The 15,498-nt window shown below is 45.9% G+C and overlaps 1 protein-coding gene and 1 long non-coding RNA gene across 2 annotated transcripts; both read left to right on the top strand.

Annotated features, from left to right (window-relative positions):
• Window positions 1-10,714: 10,714 nt before the first annotated feature.
• LOC123108567 (uncharacterized) lies at window positions 10,715-12,001 on the top strand. Its single transcript, XR_006451927.1, has 3 exons — window positions 10,715-11,086; window positions 11,278-11,337; window positions 11,455-12,001. It is a non-coding gene; the product is annotated as an uncharacterized lncRNA (long non-coding RNA).
• Window positions 12,002-13,987: 1,986 nt separating this feature from the next.
• Window positions 13,988-14,955, top strand: LOC123108566 (polyubiquitin-like). Its single transcript, XM_044530334.1, has one exon. The coding sequence runs from the start codon at window positions 13,988-13,990 to the stop codon at window positions 14,924-14,926; it is 939 nt and encodes a 312-aa protein (XP_044386269.1). The 3' UTR covers window positions 14,927-14,955.
• The last annotated feature ends 543 nt before the right edge of the window (window positions 14,956-15,498 follow it).

The following is a 15,498-nucleotide window of genomic DNA, read 5'->3' as shown; positions in this document are numbered from 1 at the left end:
CATTCCGTACTGTAGGTCTACCTGTACCCCGCCTCCTGACAGATTGACCCATTTGCACTTAAATAAAGGGACCTTAAAATCATGTCCGTAGTCAAGTTCCCATATGTCCACTATGTAACCATAATATGTGTCATTTCCCCTCTTGGTTGTTGCATCAAAGCGGACACCGCTGTTTTGGTTGGTGCTCTTTTGATCTTCGTCAATCGTGTAAAATCTATTCCCATTTATCTCGTATCCTTTGTAAATCAATACAGTCAAATATGGTCCCCTGGACAACAAGTACAGCTCATCACAAACAGTGTTGTCACCTCTGAGACATGTTTCCAACCAACTGCTGAAAGTCCTGATGTGTTCACATGTAATCCAGTCGTCACACTGCTCCGGGTGTTTGGAGCGCAGACTGTTCTTGTGTTCATCGACATACGGGGTCACCAAGGTAGAGTTCTATAGAACTGTGTAGTGTGCTTGAGACCAAGAATATCCGTCCCTGCATATTATTGAGTCCCCTCCAAGCGTGCCTTTTCTAGTCAGTCTCCCCTCATACCGTGATTTTGGGAGACCTATCTTCTTAAGGCCAGGAATGAAGTCAACACAAAACCCGATGACATCCTCTGTTTGATGGCCCATGGAGATGCTTCCTTCTGGTCTAGCGCGGTTACGGACATATTTCTTTAGGACTCCCATGAACCTCTCAAAGGGGAACATATTGTGTAGAAATACGGGCCCCAGAATGACAATCTCGTCGACTAGATGAACTAGGACGTGCGTCATGATATTGAAGAAGGATGGTGGGAACACCAGCTCGAAACTGACAAGACATTGCACCACATCACTCCTTAGCCTTGGTACGATTTCTGGATCGATCACCTTCTAAGAGATTGCATTGAGAATGCACATAGCTTCACAATGGCTAATCGGACGTTTTTCGGTAGAAGCCCCCTCAATGCAACCGGAAGCAGTTGCATCATAATCACATGGCGGTCATGAGACTTTAGGTTCTGTAAATTTTTCTCTGGCATATTTATTATTCCCTTTATGTTTGACGAGAAGCTAGTCGGGACCTTCATACTGAGCATGCATTCAAAGAAGATTTCTTTCTCTTCTTTCGTAAGAGCGTAGCTGGCAGGACCTTCATACTGCTTCGGAGGCATGCCGTCTTTTTCGTGCAAACGTTGCAGGTCCTCCCGTGCCTCAGGTGTATCTTTTGTCTTTCCATACACGCCCAAGAAGCCTAGGAGGTTCACGTAAAGGTTCTTCGCCACGTGCATCATGTCGATTGAAGAGCGAACCTCTAGGTTTTTCCAGTAGGGTAGGTCCCCGAATATAGATTTGTTCTTCCACATGGGTGCGTGTCCCTCAGCGTCATTCGGAACAGCTAGTCCGCCGGGACACTTTCCAAAGATTACGTGTAAATCATTGACCATAACAAGTACGTGATCACCGGTACGCATGGCGGGCTTCTTCCGGTGATCCGCCTCGCCTTTGAAATGCTTGCCTTTCTTTCGACATTGATGGTTGGTCGGAAGAAATCGACGATGGCCCAGGTACACATTCTTCATGCATTTGTCCAGGTATATACTTTTAGTGTCATCTAAACAGTGCGTGCATACGTGGTATCCCTCGTTTGTATGTCCTGAAAGGTTACTGAGAGCGGGCCAATCGTTGATGGTCGCGAACAACAACGCCTTTAGGTTAAATTCCTCCTGTCTGTGCTCATCCCACGTACGTACACCGTTTCCATTCCACAGCTGTAAAAGTTCTTCAACTAATGGCCTTAGGTACACATCAATGTCGTTGCCGGGTTGCTTAGGGCCTTGGATGAGAACTTGCATCATAATGAACTTCCGCTTCATGCACATCCGAGGAAGGTTATACATACATAGAGTCACGGGCCAGGTGCTGTGATTGCTGCTCTGCTCCCCGAAAGGATCAATGCCATTCGCGCTTAAAGCAAACCATACGTTCCTTGGGTCCTTTGCAAACTCAGCCCAGTACTTTCTCTCGATTTTTCTCCACTGCGACCCATGAGCGGGTGCTCTCAACTTCCCGTCTTTCTTACGGTCCTCACTGTGCCATCGCATCAACTTGGCATGCTCTCTGTTTCTGAACAGACATTTCAACCGTGGTATTATAGGAGCATACCACATTACCTTCGCAGGAACCCTCTTCCTGGGGGGCTCGCCGTCAACATCACCAGGGTCATCTCGTCTGATCTTATACCGCAATGCACCATATACCGGGCATGCGTTCAGATCCTTGTACGCACCGCAGTAGAGGATGCAGTCATTAGGGCATGCATGTATCTTCTACACCTCCAATCCTAGAGGGCATACGACCTTCTTTGCTGCATATGTACTGTCGGGCAATTCGTTATCCTTTGGAAGCTTCTTCTTCAATATTTTCAGTAGCTTCTCAAATCCTTTGTCAGGCACGGCATTCTCTGCCTTCCACTGCAGCAATTCCAGTATGGTACCGAGCTTTGTGTTGCCATCTTCGCAATTGGGGTACAACCCTTTTTTGTGATCCTCTAACATGCGATCGAACTTCAGCAGCTTCACTCGTTGCAGCATCATTTGGCACATCGTCTGGTTCCTCTTGATCTTCACCAGCTCCCCCTGTTGCAGCATCACCATATTCAGGGGGCACATAGTTGTCATCGTACTCTTCTTCTTCACCGTCTTCCATCATAACCCCTATTTCTCCGTGCCTCGTCCAAACATTATAGTGTGGCATGAAACCCTTGTAAAGTAGGTGGGCGTGAAGGATTTTCCGGTCAGTGTAAGACATCGTATTCCCACATTTAGGACATGGACAACACATAAAACCATTCTGCTTGTTTGCCTCAGCCACTTCGAGAAACTCATGCACGCCCTTAATGTACTCGGAGGTGTGTCTGTCACTGTACATTCATTGCCGGTTCATCTGCGTGCATTATATATAATTAAGAGTGTCAAAAACCATTACAGAACATCATGAATAGATAATTAAATGATCAATTTAATAGAAGTTCATCATCACATTAAAACCAAAGTACGTACATAGTTCTCATCTAACAACATATAACTCTCCAGAGCATCTAATTAATTAAACCATACATTAAAACTATGTAAAACATTTCAATGCGAAAACAAATGCGATCATAATCGCAACCAAGGTAACAATTGATCCAACGGCATAATGATAACAAGCCTCGGTATGAATGGCATATTTTCTAATCTTTCTAATCTTCAAGCGCATTGCATCCATCTTGATCTTGTGATCATCGACGACATCCGCAACATGCAACTCCAATATCATCTTCTCCTCCTCAATTTTTTTTATTTTTTCCTTCAAGAAATTGTTTTCTTCTTCAACTAAATTTAACCTCTCGACAATAGGGTCGGTTGGAATTTCCGGTTCACATACCTCCTAGATAAATAAAATCTATGTCACGTTGGTCGGCATAATTTTCAGAAACAATAAATGAACCAATAGTTATAAAGATAATATATACCACATTCGAATCATAGACAGGACGAGGGCCGACGGGGGCGGATACCAAAACCATCACACTATATAATAACAAGCAATAAAATAGTAAGAAAATTAGACAATTATCTATCTAAAGCAAGAATTTTTTCTTTCAGAAAGAAGATAAGAACAAGAGGCTCACCACGGTGGTGCCGGCGACGAGATCGGCGTGGGCGATCAACAGCGGTGAAGACAGGAATGGGACGTGAAGGGCCGCTAAACCTAGACAAATCTCGAGGAAAATGGAGCTTTGAAGTCAAGCTTCGAGAGGAGAAAGCTTAACTAGTGTGGCTCGGGCATTTCATCGAACACCTCATGTGTATAGGAGGTGAGCTAGAGCACTACAAAGCCCCCCCCCTCGCCAGCCAGAGAAAAACAGAGCACTGGAGTGCTCTGCTCGCGGGCGAGGGGTATATATAGGCAGCTCATTGGTCCCGGTTCGTGGCATGAACCGGGACTAAAGGGCAGCCTGTGGTCCCGGTACAAGCCACCAACGGGACCAATGGTGGTGGGCCTGGAGCCAGGCCCATTGGTGCCGGTTCGTCCCACCAACCGGGACCAAAAGGTCCAGACGAACCGGGACCAATGGCCCACGTGGCCCGGCCGGCCCCCTGGGCTCACGAACCGGGACCAATGCCCTCATGGGTCCCGATTCTAGACTGAACCGGGACTAATGGGCTGACCATGCCTGAACCAAAGCCCCCTTTTCTACTAGTGTGTGTAGGAGATAGAAGGAGTGACAAAAACATTCAGAACCGGCTACCGACCATGAAGCTTCGGCCCCATGCCCACCACCACCCTGTCGTCAAGAGCCGCCTTCATGGGGTCACGTGTGTCAGGATGTAACCTCGGTTTCTCCTCTTTGTAGGCCTTTTTCTTATGTGCGGTCTGCCGTAGTACTCGCCCTCGCCAGGCTTGGGATGCCTCCGTGTATGGGCGATCTCCCACGCCTCCATGTGTGAGAGCGGCCACTTCAGTTTCTCCTCCCGCACCACCAAACAAAGGTTAGTCATACATAAGAAAGTGACGGTAAATAGAAGAAGAAGAATTATTAATGTACATATATATACCTGAAGTTTCTTGTGGACAAAGTGGTTCCGGTTACCCTGAGCATACTCCCTCGGTCCCTCGGTTAGCCATTTTTTCATGCTCTTAGCCGCCCAGTCTCCTTCCTGGCCGAGCTATAGATCCACCAATGCCGCCCATCCATCATCTTCTCCATAATACGAAGCAGGACACACCTACATAATGAAAGCATAATGGCATGTCAACAAGAAACGACGAAATTTACCACAAACATCGGAATGAAAAATCTGTTATACTTACCATCAAGTACTCCTCCCTCTCCAAGGTAAGCTTCTGCCTCCGAGCGTCGTGATAATATTGGGAGATGGCCACCCAGCGCACCTTGTACTGCATCTGGCGGGCCTTCTTCCTCGCTTGGCGCATCACGATCTTGTCGGCAGTGGACTTGTGCTCCTCAAGAACTCGATAGTATTTCTACAATCGTTCAGAAAACCAGAATGAAAGAGGCCATGAGTTAAACCATTCGATGATAAACTAAGAACGAAACTCAAGACTCGTGCTTATGAAGAGAACTCACCCAAAAATCTATGATCGTGGCCTTAGCATGTGTATCAAGGTCCGGGTGGGGGGCCGCTTCCCAGTGGTCCCAGCTCATGGCCAAAACCCGGCGCTTCGGCTGCCTGACTGGATCCGTACGGAATAGACCCGGCCAGTGTGTATGCAGCAAGACGGTGATGAGGCCGTGTGGAAGACGGGCCCCTTTAGGAATTATCCAGTTGGTGCAGAAGATATAAAGAATGAAAATATTCGCATGTGCATAATCAAAATAATGAAAATATTAGCATGTGTATGAGCAAAAGAATCCACAACAATAAGGTGTGCATCAAGGAGGGTTGTTCGCGTGTGCCACGTGAGCGGGGGCGTACTGTGCGGCGCAGCCAATGGAAGAAGCGGAGGTCTCGCACTATCAGCGTTGAGCCGTCCAGAGAGAGAAAAAAGGGGAAAGAGCGCCAGCCCCACGCCCCCACCAGCCCCAGATTCGTTCCACATCCCCCGATTCCTCTCCCTCTCCCTTTCCTTCCTACCACCGCCGCCACCACCTGCGACCTCCCCGCAGCCGCCGCGACCCCTGGGAACCCTCTCACTGATGCCACGTCCTGACCTAGCGATTGGGTGAGAAAAAGTTGCCTTTGCATAGAAGCCATCAAATCCCTTTCCCGAGGCGCCCTTCTCTCTTCCTTCCCCTATCGCACAGAGCGGCTACACAGAGAGAGACCCCCACCGCCGCTGCACACCACCATCGTCCTCCCCTCACCTAGGCCCCAGATCGAGCAGGCAACGCGGCGCTTGCAGACCCGCGACGGTCGGAGTTCTCGCGCCGCCGCCGGCTCCTATCCCGTGCGTCCAGCCCTACTTTGTGCACGGGGCGAAACAGTCGCCGCTGCCGGAGCAGCCCTCAGCAGCGAGGAGGCCCAGGTAGACATGGGGCCCGCCGCCAGTTCCCAATCCCGCGCACTCCAGCCCCTGCTACGCGCACGCGACGAAACGGCCGCTGCTGTCGGAGTGTCCTTCGGCGGCGAGGAGGCCCAGGGAGACAGGCCGGCGGTGACGCTCGTACTCCTTCGCGCAGCCACTCCGACAACGGCCAGGTGATCCATTCCCCTCCCTATATTGTTCTCCTTTAGTGCTAGGTTTTCATGTTCCCATTGATTTGTGTGGGACTTTATCGCAGGATTGTTGCTGTCTCTGTTCCTTGAAATCCCATACATGACGTGTCCAATTTGTTCTCGTCGTCGCCTTCCTACAATAGCTACGGATCTGCAGGTATAGCCCTCCTTTTGTTAACCCTCTTTTATTTTCTCATTAATTGATATTTGTTTGGGCCATGTTCTGTTCTGAATGCTTGCTACTGATTGCTTGTGAATGGCGCTGGAGCTGGCCGACCAGACCCCTGGAGGTTGGAGGAGGCCTTGGGGAATGGGGATGATGAGCGGCCAGCTGTCGGCAGAACCCCACTGTCATCTCCCATACCCTGTCGTTGGCAATGTGGACCATGGAGAACGCGAGGAAGATTTGGTCTACCCAATGCGGCGATGAGGCGTCTGATGAACGAATAGTCTATCCGGTCACCTTCGTTCAAGCTATGCATGTGCTCTCTTTTGTTTTCAACTCATGTGGTGATTTTCTGATGTCTTTCAAACTTCCAATTTTATAGATTGGAGGCTCTGCGGAAGAAGAACACGGAGAACACCTCTCTTCCTTTACATCTAAAATTGAATTTACAGGTGATCGATTCATGAAGTTCAAGTGTTTATCAAATTGAATGCAAGGGTGATTAGGATTTTACAGGATTATATTTGCTTATTGTCATAATATTTAAACTACTGATGATGTTCTAGAATGTTATTTGGTATTCCTTTCAGCTATGAAGTGGTTACTTTTAATGTGTTTTTGACAAAGGAACCTACCACTTTGATGTTTTGGTATTAGAATGAAACAGACTTGCAATTTCAGTTTGCATCTACACTCTGATGCTTATGGTTTTGAAGTACATCTAATGCTTATGGTTTTGAAGTACGTATCACTGCACAGTTATTAACATATGACTCATACAAAACTTGATGAATTGCAGAGTTATAGATTCATGATTTCATAATATACTTAATTCAAAAGTTTGGCCTCTATTTGACGAGCAGGTTGTCTTAGAAAATCGACAGCTGAAGGTGACTATTTCAATTCTTATAATCAAGAGCTACAAACTTCTTCTAGCTCCAAAATGAGGCAGGTAATGCAACTTATGCAAGTAAGTGGAGGATGCCCAAAAGATTCAGAAGGGTGTGATGACTACTTTGAAAAGGCATCACTTCCTAACATAAGCGAAGAGGAGAAGAGGAAGATCCTTCACTTTGTGATTATTGGTGGTGGACCCACTGGGGTTGAATTTGGTGCAGAGCTGCATGTTTTTCTTATCGAAGATATGGTGAAGCTATATCCTGCAATTGAAGATAAGAATTATTCAGCAAGGAGAACATATATTGAATATGTAGGTCACTATTAACTTACCAGATAATGAGCATTCATCAATCCTGCAGTAATAGCTAAAAAAACTATTATATGACAGCCGCTCATCACTAAGAATATGTTTTGGTATGAATAACAATCCTCCAGGGAAATTAATGTACTTGAAAGTCAGCTTCCATGCGCAGATAATGAGTTTGTACTGCTGGTTCACATATAGGAGACTAGAACATGCATGCTGCAGGTAGTGTGCTCCCAGCTAATCATCTCCTGGGATAATACTCAAATAGTGTCAGAGAAAATGAACAATTTGAACATTTATTATTATTAGGAAAACAGTTTAGTCATTAAAAGTGGAACATATATCCTGATCATTGATTTCTTACCAGGATACATTGAACAAAACCACCTTACCTCCATGCTGCAAACAATGCTAGCGTAGGATTAATTCTTACCAAATATTATTAGTAGTTTTTGGATTGTGGCAGATTCCTCCCTGATCTTCATCCATTTTGCTTTTCTTTTTAAGTGGATGTTCCTGACTTCTATGAAATTATCACGCTTACTGTAGACATTGCAATTTTATTGGGAATATGACATTTTGTTGATTTGACAAGGAAATTTTTCCTACTGTTTCAGTATCCATGCCTTTCGTTGTAGCGTCAGTAGATCTTCTCTTTTCTCCATGTTTACTATGAGATGATATATCTATTTCTATAAAGGATAGCTGTGTTTGCTGAAACAAAGTTCCAAAGAGATGACATCGAGTTGAGTATGGATTCAGAGTGATAAAGGTCTCTGGTGGAGGATCATTGGTGTCGTATGGGATGGACGTTCGGTCTACTGGCATAGGTGCTCGTCCCTTGACTGGACTGGTGTGATGGAGCCATGGAGATGAAGTGTTTGTCAAATTTCTTGCAAGGGTCGCTACTTGCTTGCTGCCATAATATTTAAACAATTGTTGATTTTCTAAAATGTGTTTTCGGCATTAGTAGACTCACTTTTGATGTGTTGGTATTAGAATGAAACGTACTTACCATTTCAGTTTGCATCTACAGTCTAATGCTTATGGTTTTCGCCGATGCCATTCAGGTGCGCATCAAGGTCGAGTAACCGCGCTAGCCACGTCTCCTTTTACTGTACCGCACCTCGCCTGTAAAAAGTAGCGATGGCATCGGTGAAAACGCATCCTCTTTTCCTCGCAGCCCGCTCTCCACCGTGACGCTAGGGTTCCTAGCCGCCGCCGTGCGCACAGCCGGCCGGAGCCACCTCCACTCCGGCGCCCATCGATAGTCCTCTTCGCCGTCGCCCGGAGCTGCTCCGCCCATCTCTGTCCGTTCCCGAGCGGACTCGGCCCGCCCAGCAGCCCATCCACGCCGGCCGGCTGGAGCTGTGCCGCCCACCACAGCAAAGGGGTGGGGGAGGGGGGGCGTAGAGGATGGGGGCAGCAACGTCACGCGGTGGAGGTTGCCGGTACGCCGTACTCTGTGTGCACCTCCATGGGATCCCCACGACACACGGCTCTGCCATGAGGTTGTGGTAGAGTTGGTCTTCTTCCCCGCTGGCCAGAAGATGCAAGTGTCTACCCACTTCTTTTCCTTTCTCTCTATAGATAGAAATTGTGCTCTCTGTGAGAATTATTTTTACTTTTTAATGTGTTATTACTTTTGTTCTTGCTGATGCCTTAGGCCGATGTGCTGCTTTGATTCAGTTTTCTCTTCTTTGAGGCATGGTAGTACAAAAAGTTGAACTTAACTGTTGCAGGTCACCACCTGTGGCAAAGATTAGCAGGGAGTGCAAGGTTGTTGTCGGATGCTCAGGAATGCAGCGGGAGTTCGCCTGTTCTCGGCTTCCTGTTCGGAGTTGTATAGTGCCACCCCTGTAGACTCCACTGGCAGCGGGATTCAGGTCCCCCTTGAACTCTTCCTTTGTCCTTGGTTGACAAAAACACTAAGCAATCCTCACATTTCAAAAGTGCTTCAGGTCCAACTCCAGGATATTTGATTCAGTAATCAGCTTCAGTTCCAAGTTTCGGTGCTTCAGAAATATTGGTTTTGGTAATCAGCTTGCCGAGATGGTACCTGGACATAATTTACTTGCGTGCTATAGCGTGTAGAAAATTGTCTAGTTAAATTGATCAGTGTACAATCTCTCGCTAATAGCATATTTTCAGAGGCCACGCTATTTTGTATAGCACGCTATTCATTAGATCTGCCTACTCCTGTATTTTCAGTTACCTGTGTGACTGAAAAAATACACTATATGTTACTATGCTATATTTCCTAAGTTATGTATAGAACCTCTGCCTATATACTTGGATCACCGGATTGTTCAATTCTTTTTATGCATCAAAACTACAGAATTACTACTTATCATTGCAGTGTCGTGTTCTGTGTATACCAATCTACCACTATAATACACCATTCTTGAATTTGGATTCACCACCTACTTGCTTTTTAGTCTGCTCGAGGTCGGCCATGGAGGTTCGACCCGACCAATGGATAGATGGGGATGAAACCCTAGCCCAACACCCACCCATGGATGGATGGGATGGGGCGACGACGACGGCAACAGCGGCCTTCTCTCGGTGCTTGCTGATGTGGTTGCCATCGACGCCGGCGACGAGTTGCAGCACGTAGACATCAAAGGTACTGACGCCGTCCATCTTCCTCCCCTCACCTCATCTTCTTCTTTTGGATTTTTTGATTTGAGCCGTGCGGTTGGTTTCTGCAGGCTGCGGGTGTGACGGAGGAGCACCATGGCGGGCGTGCAGGCCATGTCTCTCTATGTAAGGCCCTCCATTCCCTCTCTTTGTTCGGGCCATGCTCAGGCAGTCTTTTCTCTTCTCTTCCGCAAAAAAAAGTTTTTTCTCTTCATGGTCTGAACATGTTGGAGGCCATTATATCTCCTCTGCCATAGTTTGCTGCTGCTGCCATGTTAACTGAGAGTTGGTAACCAATATCAAGTGATTTGGAATTTGTTGATCTGAACCATAAATGTGATGATTTATCACAATTGTCATATGATCGCAATTTTGTTGATCACATTACATCTATGCGCTATTTGTTTGTTTGTTTGTTTGTTTAAATCCGTGCTTCCACTTTGAGGTTGAACAATAGGTTAAGGGAGCATTCCTCAATTTTTTGGGGTCCAATGGAACAGCAGGAGTGTGGAGAATTAACGCACTCGACGACTCTGGAATATGGATGGAGAGAACGACAGTTGAAGACATGGATATTGCTGTCCGAGCACATATAAAGGGATGGAAGTTTCTGTTATGGTTTATGACTTTTTTGTATGGCATTCATATCTTTACTGATCATTCAAACAGTGCTACACGAATTTCCATTCAGTGTTAGTGTGAATTGCTGGAGCACAATATGACTCATGCTCATCTCCATGTCAATGCTAGGAGGAGAAAAACTACATTCAAAGGTTACAGAATGGCAATGGGTGGGTTACCTCCCAGGAGCAGATGACTGGCATGGTTAGTGATCACTAGGCCATGAATCTCATGGATCCCATGATACAGGTACATCAAGGAAATTTTAATAAGTTCATGGCACAACATATAATTTAATGTTAGCTTTCTACATTAAATATCAGGAAATTCCTATTAAATGAATCTTAACAATAAGGATACAGTTGTCTACATTTAGTTTGCTTTTCTATTGCTGGGTAATCTTCTTATGCCATCATTTTCTGAGTATTTTTATGGTGCAGGTATCTGGCCCAGATCCGACGGAGACAAGCAAAATCGTGCTGCTGCTTCTTCTTTCGATTGTAAGTGAATCCTTTGATGACAGTGCTATTTTTTGTTGTATTAATACTGCATCTGATTCACATACTTCATCTAACCTTGTTTGAGAAATTGTGCATGTTTTTGCTACATTGGTCCAGGAAAATCCAGGTGAAACCTTTCAGGAACTCAGGACGACACGCATTGATTATATTTCATTGTGATGGTTGCTGCCGACACAGCTACTATGGGTACACGCAACTTCTATTTCGCTCGTCACCGGAAACCACCGCCCAGATCCATCTCTTCTCAACCATGCCGACGTGGTGGTCAGGGGTGCTTACAACTTGTGAGGACCTGCGTTCTCGCTGTTGATCCGTGATGGCATGGCCTCCCCGTGCCCTAGCCGCGTTCTAGCTGATGGTTTGGGTCCACCAGCGGAGGGAGAGGGGGACGACCTCTGTCGCTCCTTCTCTCTAGCCTCTTCATCTTGATGAAGCCGTAGGAGTAGAGGGGCACACGCGTGATGGATCTGCTCCAAGCACCTCAAGCCACGCATCTTCAAGGTGATCACTTCATCCACATTCAATGTCAGTTCCCGCGTTTACTCCTTTTTTGGGGTGGATGGATGCATGATACTCTGATAGTAGCAGGCAGCTGTAGTACATACTGCAAATTGGCACGCTAAAACTAGCCTGCAATTTTCTCGGAAATTTTTATGTCACATGCTAGTGGAGTGGATTATAACATTTCAGTGGAACAAATTGTAGGTATTTCTTGTTTGCTTCTCAAAGAAAAGGATGTTATATTAACTTGGTGTTGCTGTTCTTGGTAGGATGAACAAATAGCACCTTGCAGGCTCTTGATTTTTTCTACGATTCCCTTTGAAAGGATATAAGTTTGCAGTTTTTTTATCAGTTCTTCTGAAGCAAACAATATGTGATGGATAGCTACAATTATAGCTTCTTTTTATATTATTGTCCTGATCGAGGTTCTTGTAAGGTTAGATATGCCTTGCTTTATATATGTTGGCTTTATCGCATTGTTAGACATTTGAAAACGTGAGGCTAACAACCGTTAGTTCAATGTTACTAGAGAAATGTGTGTGTGTGTGTGTGTGTCTGAAAATGACTGTATGGGACACAATGAGGCGCTTCAACAAGGCAAGTGCGTCACAAGAACGCTCTCAGGACGCCCGCCATTGGCGGGCCCCAGCCCCTAGTCAAATTATGATTATGTGGCACTAGGCAAAGACGTGAGGATGCCAACGATATCTTATATGATCGGGTACACCCGCCGCCGCCAAGTTAACCCTAGCTGAGTTCATGCATCAGTACAGTTCTGAAGATGGAGCGGTGGCAGTTGGCGGCGGCGGCCTTTGAGAGCACGCTGGACCAGTGTGTGTCCCAGACCCGGCAAGTGGCTAGATTGGAGTCTCAGGTCTTAGATATTAGCCTTGGCTGCGATGTCTGTTTGGTATTAGGCAGTCTATCTGCGCCCCTTCATCAGCTGGATAGGTGTAGCGACAGTCTGTTGCTTAGACGGTGGCTTTAGTCTTACTGTTGTATCAGTTTGTAAGGTCTTGTGAGAATAATTAATAAAGTGGCCGTATGCATCGCCCAAATGCAGAGGCCGGGAGTCATCCTCCTTTTCTAAAAAAAAAGTAAACCCCAGCTTGCACGCGCGCCGTCACGCACCATGGCGCAATGTCCTGCTCCTACTCCCGGCAAGGTAAGCAAGCACCTTTTCCCTCCGTCTCCCGGCGTACGTACATTGTGTACCTCTTCCCCTCCGCCTCTGCTTCCCTCTGCTTCAATTGTGGCGGGGACTACAGCTGCTGTTACCGCACGCAAACGGGACGGAGCCCATGGACGATGGCGTGCTCTGCCGCGCCTCCGATCCGGGGGTCGCCGCGGCGGGTGGCCGTCTAGCGTTTCCTCCCCAACGCTGACTTGGAACTATTCTGGCTCCCCATATCGACACCAATTTAGTATACCACGCTGACTTGGAGTCCTGTATCTGCCATTGATTTGCTGATCTTACCATATGTAAATTCTGTTGGAATGATTGCCCTTAAAGCATGTTTCCAGACTAGGATTTGTCAGATCTTAGAATTGGTTAGCTTTAGAATATGAAAATACTGCATGTTGTCTTCCTGTAATAAAAAAGAGAGCTGGGGTGTATAAGATTTAGTTGTATGTCTTAATCACAATATCTCAAAATTTTGTGATAGATAGTTTGTAAACCATGTCAGGGAGATGGAGATGTTCAGTTTTATAAATTAGATGCTTTTCTATCTGCTTTATAAGTAAACCATGTCAGGGAGATGGAGATATTCAGTTTTGTCATATGGAGATGGACCTGTGAGGTCTCAGTTTGTAAACCAAGGTCCTCAGTGCTAGTTTTTTAGATGTTTTTCTTTCTGCTTAATAAGTATGAAGATTTAAGGCATCACAGCATAAACGTAGTCTGAATGTTCACACTGGTCATTCATTTAGGCCATGGGTAGTCATTATGTTCTAGTTCTGGACACCCATGAATGTAACAGCAACATTTACTCCCATAGCACGTGTCTATTTGTGGGGCTTATGTGTAACTTTACGTTATTTGTTCTATTCATTGTCGGAGATGCTGATGATCTTCTCATGTAGTAGTGTAAAAATTATTGATGTTTGGTGTGCACATTTGTTTCAGATGCAGATCTTTGTGAAGACCTTGACTGGCAGGATCGTCACTCTTGATGTTGAAAGTTCAGATACTATCGGCAATGTGAAAGCTAAGATTCATCACAAGGAGGATTTTCAACCATACCAACAGTGTCTCATATTTTCTGGCAAGCGGCTGGAGGACGGCCGCACCTTGGCCGACTATGGCATCCAAAAGGGGGTTACCCTTCATTCTGAACCCCGCTTCCCCGGACATATTAAGATTTCTGTGAGGAGCCTTAATGGAAAAATGATGACCTCGCAGGTCCATCCATCAGATACCATCGGTGCTATGAAGGCAATGTTTTTGTTTGAACACCACCTTATCTTCAATGGGAAACAACTGGAGGAAACCCGTACTTTCGCTGATTATGATATCCAGGATGGATCTACTCTTGATGATTTCCGCCTCCATGCAGGGATGAAAATCAACATCAATGTGTTAGACAACCCTCCCTATGTTGAGAGCTCAGATACTATCGACAGTGTCAAGGCGAAGATTAATGATGAGTACGGTATCCCTCTAGCCCAACAGCGCCTCGAGTTTCACAGGATAAGGAGGACGTCCGGATTTCATCCATACTCTATCTTACAGTGCAGCCGTACTTTGGCCGATTATAACATCCAGAATGGAGCCACTCTCGGCCTTATCCTCTGCCACCGACCCAGGCCGATGCAGATCTTCGTCAAGAATTTGGGAGGAAAGACTTTGACGTTTAATGTTCAGAGCTCAGATACCATCCGCAGTGTCAAGGAGAAAATTCAGCAGGTGGACGGTATTGACCCGGCAAGCCAACGCCTCATCTTTTCCGGGTGGCAGTTGGAGGATAGCTTCACACTGGCAGAATACAATATCCAGCATGAATCCACTTTTCATCTTTGCCTCCGTCTTTATTCATGTGCTAAATGTCCAGGAACCCATCACTAGAGAGTGTATTACTACCGTCTCTGAAGCGATTTGCTCGAATCATCTTTGGTCCTACTTCTAGATATTAGTAGGTTTTTGTTTAAAAAAAAGATTTTAATAGGTTTATTCATGTATCTATCGTGTGAGTTTCCAGTTTGGTTGCTTGCTTCACGCTACGCAGCACAAAGCGAATCAATGCAGTGCACTGTTTCTTCGCAGTTCGACAATGCGCTCTGAAGCTCAGCAGATCACACAAACTATGAAATAGCATATGCTTCCCTATCTTGTGTATGCTGTAGAGATTTATATTCCTCGGTTTGTTCCAAACTTCTCATCCCTTATGATTGATCTAGCACAATTCTCTAATATTATTTCGGAGATGACATCTTACTTGAGCCAGACAAGGAATTTTAGATAGAGTAAGTTATAGGTTTTATCCCGTAGTTGACTGTTCAGACAAGAATTAATTTTTTTGCCACATTCTACCTTGTAATTTTTTTGACGCATTCTGACATGCGGATCTGTTTACCCAGCACGCTCATGTCAACAAGTTTTTCTGCACGGCTAGTTTCCACTGGGCCTCCTTCTCTCAA

The sequence above is a fragment of the Triticum aestivum genome, chromosome 5A (assembly GCF_018294505.1).
Source record: "Triticum aestivum cultivar Chinese Spring chromosome 5A, IWGSC CS RefSeq v2.1, whole genome shotgun sequence".
NCBI classification, from domain to species: Eukaryota; Viridiplantae; Streptophyta; class Magnoliopsida; order Poales; family Poaceae; genus Triticum; species Triticum aestivum.
This window is presented reverse-complemented; position numbering and strand designations above follow the sequence as displayed.